This window comes from Piliocolobus tephrosceles, chromosome 5 (genome assembly GCF_002776525.5).
Source record: "Piliocolobus tephrosceles isolate RC106 chromosome 5, ASM277652v3, whole genome shotgun sequence".
Taxonomy (NCBI): Eukaryota; Metazoa; Chordata; class Mammalia; order Primates; family Cercopithecidae; genus Piliocolobus; species Piliocolobus tephrosceles.
In genome coordinates this window covers 136,772,898-136,782,838 of record NC_045438.1, presented here as the reverse complement: position 1 = coordinate 136,782,838, position 9,941 = coordinate 136,772,898, and the positions used below count along the sequence as shown (strand labels likewise).

The window sequence follows — 9,941 nt, the reverse complement described above, 5'->3', positions numbered from 1 at the left end:
TCTCTCTCTCTCTCTCTCTCTCCTTCTTTCCTTCTTTCTTCCTTTCTTTTGACAAGGTCTCACTCTGTCACCTAGGCTGGAGTCTACTGGCACAGTGACAACTCACTGCACTGCAGCCTCAACCTCCTGGGCTTAAGGGATCCTCCCACTTCAGCCTCCCAAATAGCTGGGACTACAAGCGCACTCCATCATGCCCAGCTAATTTTTTGTGTTTTCTGTAGAGACAGGGTTTAGCCATGTTACCCAGGCCAGTCTTGAACTCCTGGGCTCAAGTGATCCTCCCACCTCAGCCAAAGTGATGGGATTCCAGGTGTGAGCCACCACACCTGGCCTGAATGTTTTCTTTATTAACACCTTCATTGAGATATAATTCATGTGGCATAAAATACACTTGTTTTAAGTGTACAGCTTACTGATTTTAGTATCTTTACCTACTTGTGCAGCCATCATCACAATCTAATTTTAGAACTTTTCCATCACCCCCAAAAGAAATCTTGGGTCCAGACCCATTCCTATCTCAGCCCTAGTTTATAAACTAATCTAATTTTTTCTCTGTAGATTGCTTTTTCAGGACATTTCATATAAATGGAATCACACAATATGTATCCTTTTGTGTCTGGCTTCTTTCACTGAGCATAATGTTTTTGAGGTTCATCGATGTAGCATGTAGAAGTACTACATTTACTACATTGCTATTGATTGATTGATTGACTGACTGATTTTTTTTTTTAAGACAAATTCTCACTGTTGCCCAGGCTACAGTGCAGTGGCATGATCATAGCTCACTGCAGCCCCAAAATCCTGGGCTCAAGCCATCTCAGCCCCCCAAGGAGCTGGGACCACAGGTGCTTGCCACACACTCAGCTAATTTTTAAAATTTTTTTGTAGAGATGGGGTCTCACAGTGTTATCCAGGCTGATATCAAACTCCTGGCTTCAAGGAATCCTCCTGCCTGGGCCTTACAAAGTGCTGGGATAACAGGCATGAGCCACCTGCTCTCAGTCACTACATTGCTTTTTATTGCCAAACAGTATTGCATTGTATGGTTATACTACTGCAATATTTTAAAACGAACCACAGACACCCTATCCTTTCATCACTAAATATTTAAAGGTATATCTCTTTTTTGAAAAATTATTTTCAGCCGGGCGTGGTGGCTCAAGCCTGTAATCCCAGCACTTTGGGAGGCCGAGACGGGCAGATCATGAGGTCAGGAGATCGAGACCATCCTGGCTAACACAGTGAAACCCCATCTCTACTAAAAATACAAAAAAAAAAAACTAGCCGGGCAAGATGGCGGGCGCCTGTAATCCCAGCTACTCTGGAGGCTGAGGCAGGAGAATGGCCTAAACCCCGGAGGCGGAGCTTGCAGTGAGCTGAGATCCGGCCACTGTACTCCAGCCTGGGTGACAGAGCGAGACTCCGTCTCAAAAAAAAAAGAAAAAGAAAAATTATTTTCAAAAAATCCACAATACAGCCAGGTGAGGTGGTTCACGCGTGATCCCAGCACTTTGGGCGGCCAAGGCAGGTGGATCACTTGAGGTAAAGAGTTTGAGACCAACCTGACCAACATGGTGAAACCCCATCTCTACTAAAAAAGAAAAAAAAATACAAAAAAGCAGAGCGTGGTGGCACGTGCCTATAGTCCCAGCTACGTGGGGGGTTGAGGCGCAAGAAATTGCTTGAACCCAGGAGGTGGAGGTTGTAGTGAGCCAAGATGGCGCCACTGCACTCCAGCCTGGGTGACAGAGCGAGACTCTGTGTCAATAAATAAATAAATAAATAAGTAATAAAATTCCACAATACAATGAGCATACCTTGATAAATGAACAATCATGCCTTGATATCACATATCCAGGTAGTGCTACAGTCTCCTGAGTGTCTCATAACTGTTGTTTTCCAATTCGTTGCTGAAATTAGGTCTATAGAAGGAGGATACATTGCAATTGAGAAAACTGAAATGTTGAGTACAGCAGTCAGGGAAGGCCCAGAGAAGGTGGCTTTTGAACAAAGACTTAAAGGAAGGGTGGGGATGAGCCATGAAGGTATCTGGGGAAAGAACATTTAGGTGGAGGGAACAGTCACTGCAAAAGTGCTGAGGTAGGAGGCCGCCTGGCATGTTTGAGGGACCATAAGGAAGCCACGAAAGACTGTAATGATTATAATCAGAAATCGATCTTCAGTTAGGCCCAGACTGGGCCCACCTTCTGACCTGAGTTCAAGCAGCTGGGGCCTCAACAGCTCCTTCCAGCAACAGTAAAGATTCTGTTTCTATCTCTTTCCAGCCCCCAAAGAGGAGTCCCCTGATGCTCCTCTTGTGAAGCCGCGCCTAGGGGAGATGACAGTGAGAGACCCCACCCCCGACTCCCTCAGCCTGTCCTGGACAGTCCCCGAGGGCCAGTTTGACCATTTCTTGGTCCAGTACAGGAATGGGGACGGGCAGCCCAAGGCAGTGCGGGTGCCGGGACATGAGGACGGGGTCACCATCTCGGGCCTGGAGCCAGACCACAAGTATAAGATGAACCTGTATGGCTTCCATGGTGGCCAGCGCGTGGGCCCTGTGTCTGCTGTTGGTTTAACTGGTGAGTGTGCAGTAGGGCACTGGGCCCTGCCCTGAACTAGACTCAGTTTCCCCTTTATTGTCAGTATCTGGTGGCTTTATTTTACTTTCCCTGAGCCTCCCAAGCTCCTGGGAATGGTTTTGCTAGTGCCTTCACTCCAAGCTTTTGGTATTGCCCCAGGTCTTCTACCCTTTACACATGGGCTTTTTGGGTTCTCAAAGAGGTGGGGGACCAGGAAAATAACACAGACTGAGGTACACCTGGGGTTGACCATAGCCTCAGCCCATTTGAGCTGTGTGACCTCAAGAGAATCACATAACCTGTCTGGGCATGGTGACTCACGCCTGTAATCCCAGCACTTTGGGAGGCTGAAGGGGGCACATCACCTGAGGTCAGGAGTTCAAGACCAGCCTGGCCAACATAGTAAAACCCCCATCTCTACTAAAAATACAAAACTTAGCTGGGTGTGGTGACACATGCCTGTAGTCCCATCTACTTGGGAGGCTAAGGCAGGAGAATGGCTTGAACCCAGGAGGCAGAGGTTGCAGTGAGCCGAGATCGAGCCACTGCACTCCAGCCTGGGTGACAGAGCGAGACTCTATCTCAAAAAAACAAAACAAACAAACAAACAAACAAAAAACACACACACAACCTCTCTGTACCTCCTTTTCCTCATCTGTAAAGAAGGAATAACCATACCTGTCCTGAAGGATGGGTGGGAGTGTGGTTTGGCTCTCACACACGATGAGAGATAACTGCAGTCTTTCCCTTCTAAGGAAAGTAGGAAGTTCCTGAAAATCCCTTAGGGCAAATTCTCATAATTATCACTGATTTCCGTGGGAAAAATTGTATGTGTTCTCTAAGCCCCCAAATTAATACCCATTTACTTTTAAAACAACAGTTAATCCTGTTAACATGGATACTATTACTTTAATTACAAATATTGGCCATGTGCACAACTTAACAAGGCGTTTTCCCTTCATTACCTTGTAACTCGGCTCTTTGATGCTTTTGTGAAGCTCTTTTGTAGCTGTTACCCCCTAGATGCTTAAGACTCAGTTCTCAAAAAGAATAGACAAATGAAATGTGGTGATTTTGTAATTCCACTATGAAGGCAGAATAAAACCCTATGAAGAGCAGAAAAGATTAAAGAAATCAATGAAAACAAAGCAATTGATTCCATACAGGCCAAAAGAGCTGGCAAAACTGGAGGTGCACTCTCTGCCGTAAGTTAGCAGAGCTACTGCCAGGTCCAGAGACAACTCAGCTGCAAAGATGCCCTCATGCGGTCTCATCTCTCTACCCTCAGCTGTAAAATCTAAGTTGGTTTCTAAAAATGCTCAGAATTAGGTGGAATATCCAAGCCCAAGTGGATGAACCTCCTGATACAACTTGCCTGTTATGCTTGGTTGGTGTTCTTTGTTTTCTTTCTTTCTTTTTTTTTTTTTTTTTTCTTTTTTTTTGAGATGGAGTCTCACTCTGTCACCCAGGCTCTCAGGCTGGAGTGCAGTGGTGTGATCTCAGCTCATTGCAGTCTCTGCCTCCCGGATCCAAGCAATTCTCCTGCCTCAGCCTTCCGAATAGCTGGGATTACAGGCATGTGCCAGCACACCTGGCTAATTTTTGTATTTTTAGTAGAGACAGGATTTCGCCATGTCGGCCAGGCTGGTCTCTAGCTCCTGACCTCAGGTGATCCGCCCGCCTCGGCCTCCCAAAGTGCTGGGATTACGGGCCTGAGCCACCTCGCCCAGTCCTGGTTGCTGTTCTTTTTTTTTTTTTTTTTTTTTTAATTATTATTTTTTGAGACGGAGTCTTGCTATCTCCAGGCTGGAGTGCAGTGGCGCGATCTCGGCTCACTGTAAGCTCCGCCTCCCGGGTTTACACCATTCTCCCGCCTCAGCCTCTCAAGTAGCTGAGACTACAGGTGCCCGCCACCACGCCTGGCTAATTTTTTGTATTTTTAGTAGAGACGGGGTTTCACCGTGTTAGCCAGAATGGTCTCGATCTCCTGACCTCGTGATCCGCCCGTCTCGGCCTCCCAAAATGCTGGGATTACAGGCCTGAGCCACCGCGCCCAGCCCTGGTTGGTATTCTTATAAAGCATCAATTCTGTCCTGCAAAACAAATTTGCTTGGCAGCTCCTGAGGGTTCCAGGCATGCACACTGAGCATCACGGGGATGCCACCTGAGCATCATGACTTCACCACAGGTGTGGTGTTAACTGAGCATTCAAAGCAGAAGAATGATATCCTAAGCTTGGGGCACCAGCATCCAGGCTGTGGGCCCCTGGTGTGTCTAAGAGAATCCCAGAGTCTCTTGGCTAAAAGGAGGCCCACCAGGCATGTCCACCCATTCTCTCTATTTTCTGATGCAGCCCCAGGAAATGATGAAGAAATGGCCCCAGCCCTGACAGAACCTCCCACCCCCGAACCCCCCATCAAGCCTCGCCTGGGGGAGCTGACCATGACAGATGCCACTCCTGACTCCCTCAGCCTCTCCTGGACGGTTCCTGAGGGCCAGTTTGACCACTTCCTGGTCCAGTACAAGAATGGGGATGGGCAGCCCAAGACAACGCGGGTGCCAGGACATGAGGACGGGGTCACCATCTCCGGCCTGGAGCCATACCATAAATACAAGATCAACCTGTACGGGTTCCACGGTGGCCAGCGTGTGGGCCCCGTGTCTGCCATCGGGGTGACGGGTGAGTGAATGATGGGAGCCCCAGGGTGGGAGCCGTGAGAGGGTCACCCTCTTGCTCTTTGGTGATGACTGGTGGGGAATGTGACAGGGGTCTGGTCAGTACCACAGACCTGCTTGTCGCTGGGGCTGGGGCTCCCGTTATACCTTTTTGTGTGGTTGATCCCTGGCTCCTGAGCAGGGAGGGGCCATCGGGAGTTTTGCTGTGCTGGTGGCTGTGCCAGGTCCCTCACAGCTGACCCTGGAATTTGTCATGTGTGTTAGCTGTCAGCTGAGCAGGACCACCCAGCCCCAAGAATGGGCCTCCCTGGACTGACCTCAAGCCCCCTAGTCACAGCCCTGGCTTCTCCCTCCTTGTCCCCACGATGTGAGCACATCCCCCAGGGACCTTACCATCCTCTCTGTGTCCCTTTTTCTCAGCTGCAGAGGAAGAGACCCCCAGCCCCACAGAACCCAGCACAGAGGCCCCAGAGCCCCCCGAGGAGCCGCTCCTGGGGGAGCTGACAGTGACAGGATCCTCCCCTGACTCGCTGAGCCTCTCCTGGACCGTCCCCCAGGGCCGCTTCGACTCCTTCACTGTGCAGTACAAGGACAGGGACGGGCGGCCCCAGGTGGTGCGTGTCAGGGGTGAGGAGAGCGAGGTCACCGTGGGGAGCCTGGAGCCCAGGCACAAGTACAAGATGCACCTGTACGGCCTCCATGAGGGGCGGCGCGTGGGCCCGGTGTCCACTGTGGGCGTAACTGGTGAGTAGTGCTTGGGGTCTCAGGGGAGAACTACCTTTCCCTCATGGGTACCTGGTTTACTGCTGTGCCCTTTCACCAAGCCCTGGGAGTCCAGGACTTGTCTCCTGTGTCCCGCCCTCGCTCTGTGCCTCGTGGCTGTGTCCCGCCCTCGCTCTGTGCCCCGTGGCTGTGCCCCGTGGCTGTGTCCCGCCCTCGCTCTGTGCCCCGTGGCTGTGGCCCACCCTCGCTCTGTGCCCCGTGGCTGTGCCCCGTGGCTGTGGCCCATGCTAGTGGTTTGCTTGTTCACTTTGGCGTGGCCTCCCTCTAATGGTCAAACACTGATAACCTCCAAGGGTGAAATATGTCAGGCGCACACCAAGCCTGACTTACAAGAATTTTCCTTTCTTTCCATCTTAATCGCAGCATTCTTACAACCACATACACGAATGCACACAAGAGAAACAATCCAATGTCAAACTAAATAATTTAGGCAACATCTATAAAGAGTTATTATGCCACCACTGAAATGTTTTAACATAAGACCCTTACTTTATAATGTTACATTGAAAAAAGAGAGCCTAGGCTGGGCACTGTGGCTCACGCCTGTTATCCCAGCACTTTGGGAGGCTGAGGCAGGCTGATCGCCTGTGGTCAGGAGTTCCAGACCAGCCTGGCCAACATGGTGAAACCCCATTTCTACTAAAACTACAAAAATTAGCCAAGCATGGTGGCACATGCCTGTAATCCCAGTTACTTGGGAGGTGGAGGCACGAGAATCACTTGAACCTGGGAGGCAGAGGTTGTAGTGAGCCGAGATAACCACTGCACTCCAGCCTGGCTGATAGAGCCAAACTCAGTCTCAAAAAAGAAGAAAAAGGAGCCCAAATTTTTGTAAGATGCTAATCACAACCATTTGAAAGTAACAAGTATGGCAAGAAGACTGGAAAGAAATACATCCCACCGGTTGCATGATTTGTTACATAGAATAGAATGTTCCAGCACATTTTTTTTCTGTATTATTCTATTCTGCATAGTCCAACTTTTCTTAAATGGCAAACATTTCTTTTATAATCAGGGGAAGGGAAAAGAGAAAGTATGTAATGTCTTCTCCTTCTTTACACTCCATCTGTCCTACTCCCCTATCACTCTTGCGGCTTATTTCATTTCTTTCCTTCTTTTTTTTTTTGAGATGAAATTTCGCTCTTGTCACCCAGGCTGGAGTGCAATGGCCCAATCTCGGCTCACTGCCACCTCTGCCTCCTGGGTTCAAACGATTCTCCTGTCTCAGCCTCCCGAGTAGCTGGGACTACAGGCATGTGCCACCACGTCTGGCTAATTTTGTATTTTCAGTAGAGATGGCGTTTCTCCATGTTGGTCAGGCTGGTCTCAAACTCCTAACCTCAGGCGATCTGCCCGCCTTGGTCTCCCAAAGTGCTGGGATTACAGGCATGAGCCACCGCACCTGGCCAGACTTATTTCATTTCTAATTCTGAGAAAGTTCAAAATGTCTAGTCCATAAGAAATTGGAGGGGTGGGGATCATGAGGTGAATTGAATTCCAAACATGCAGTCAGGCTGCCTTTTCTAAGTCATCCTCAGCCAGGATGTTATGCCTGGTTTAGAGTATTTTTCGAGAATTCCTACTGATGGGGAAGAATCAGCCCTGCTGAGAGGCGGTCTCTTGCAGGGCAGGTCGCCACCTCTATGATACCAAGTGAGGAGCGAACTCATCTCCCAAAGACCAGCCAGCCAAAGGAGGCAGTCTCACTCAGCATCCCCGATTCCTGGGGGAGAAGCCTCATTTCCATATGCGTGTTCAGAGGAGCATCTGAGTTTTGGGAAACGGGGAATAGGGAAATGATTGGAAAATGAACATTAGAAACATTCACACTCTGGGAGTGATCGGTTCTGGTCCACGTTCAGTTTTATATTCCTACCCCCCCACCGTGGGGAACCACAGAACCGACCGAGGACAGGCTGAGGGACCCACTTCTGCCCCTCCTGTTCCATCTGTACTGCTACCCCACCCCCAGCCACACTCGATTATTATTTGTTGTAGCCCAGAATTTCTTTCTTTCTTTTTTTCTTTTTTTTTTTTTTTGAGACCGAGTCTCACTGTGTTGCCCAGGCTGGAGTGCAGTGGCGTGATCTCAGCTCACTGCAACCTCTGCCTCCCAGGTTCAAGCGATTCTCCTGCCTCAGCCTCCTGAGTAGCTAGGACTACAGATGCATACCACCACATCTGGTTAATTTTTGTATGTTTAACAGAGACAAGGTTTCATGACGTTGGCCAGGCTGGGCTCGAATTCCCAACCTCAGATGATCCACCCGCCTCGGCCTCCCAAAATGCTAGGATTACAAGCATGAACCACCACTCCCGGCCCAGAATTTCTTTTCTAGCCCACATTTTTCTAGTGAAAATAATATAGCAACACTATGTGGAAAGCCTGAAAAACAGAAAAACAGAATCTCATAGTCCTGCTTTCTCCCCCAGCTGGCGGCATTAATAACAATGTGTGTAGTGCACATTTCCTTTCTGCATTTTGCATGCAGAGTGTGTTTTAAAGTTGCAATCAGTGTTCATAAAATTCTTGGCTCTTCCTTTTTTGTACACAAGTACATTGTAATCATTTACCTTGCGGCTACACAACCAGCATTAATCATCGTTTCAATGGTTGTTTGATGTGTGGTGGTGAAAGCGCTAACAGAATTAATCCTCTTCTACGGGTCATTTGTGTTCCTGACACATTTGCTGTCATAAATAATCCCATCATGAATTCTTCCATGCTATAATTTTTTCCTGCTTTAATAATTTTCTTAGGATAGATGCCCAGAACTGGGATTATTGGGTCAAAGGAAATGAGAATTACTTTGGCTCCTAACACTGTGTCTCAGTTGCCTTCTGGAGGTTTGTAACAGTGCAGCTCTGCCAGCAGTACAGGCCCGGGGCTCGGGGATACCTCACCGGCCTAAATGACGAACACAAAACTGCCCCAGCCCTCAGCCTGCTCTAGAGGGGCGCATCTGATGTATGACCTCTGTTGACAGCACTAGCAAAGCAAGTCGCCCTTAAACCCTTAAACCCTGTATCCCCCCTATATTATCTTTCAGCCCCACAAGAGGATGTGGACGAGACCCCCAGCCCCACAGAACCAGGCACAGAGGCCCCGGAGGCCCCTGAGGAGCCACTCCTGGGGGAGCTGACAGTGACAGGATCCTCCCCTGACTCACTGAGCCTCTCCTGGACCGTCCCCCAGGGCCGCTTCGACTCCTTCACTGTGCAGTATAAGGACAGGGACGGGCGGCCCCAGGTGGTGCGTGTCAGGGGCGAGGAGAGCGAGGTCACCGTGGGGGGCCTGGAGCCCGGACACAAATACAAGATGCACCTGTACGGCCTCCACGAGGGGCAGCGCCTGGGCCCGGTGTCTGCCGTGGGCGTCACAGGTGAGTGAGTGTGGGTGGGGCAGGGTCAGAAGACAGCCCTAGAAGATGTGCCCTTCTCTACTATTTTCCTATACATATTTCTGTCTTGATGGGGCTCACATTGAAAGGAATATATCAACATTATGGAAAGGCATGCCATGGAGAGACAGGCTGCGATCCAGCAAATGAAGCAAAGGCAGGTGAGCATGTGATAGGGAGGCCCAGGGCTCAGGTCAGGACCAGAGAGGGACGCCTAAGCCACCCTGCCCATGGGTACCCAGGGGACAGCCATGACCTGAGGCCAGGCAGGCCTTAGCTTGGTGACAGCTTTAGAGAGAAGGTGAAGCGTGCCAGATCATCACAGCTGGTGCAAAGGCCGGGAGGCTAGAAAGAGCATGGTGTGTGGGAAGCACTGAGGATTGAGTGGGGTGTCCTTTGCGGTGAGTAGATCATCCTGAAGTGTGGGAGCAGAGGAGAGGGCAGCTCACCGTGCCTGGGGTCTCCCAGGGATGAGGAGGTGGTTGCTCAGGTCTGTGCT

At 49.9% G+C, this 9,941-nt stretch overlaps 1 protein-coding gene across 1 annotated transcript in view; it reads left to right on the top strand.

Annotated features, from left to right (window-relative positions):
• The window catches only part of TNXB (tenascin XB), a 45,841-nt gene that overhangs the window by 31,006 nt on the left and 4,894 nt on the right, over nucleotides 1–9,941 (top strand). Inside the window, exons 18-22 of the mRNA XM_026448127.1 lie at nucleotides 2,286–2,582; nucleotides 4,936–5,262; nucleotides 5,679–6,002; nucleotides 6,083–6,274; nucleotides 9,092–9,424. Coding sequence (XP_026303912.1) covers nucleotides 2,286–2,582; nucleotides 4,936–5,262; nucleotides 5,679–6,002; nucleotides 6,083–6,274; nucleotides 9,092–9,424 — 1,473 coding nt within the window. The remainder of the gene's footprint in view (nucleotides 1–2,285; nucleotides 2,583–4,935; nucleotides 5,263–5,678; nucleotides 6,003–6,082; nucleotides 6,275–9,091; nucleotides 9,425–9,941) is intronic.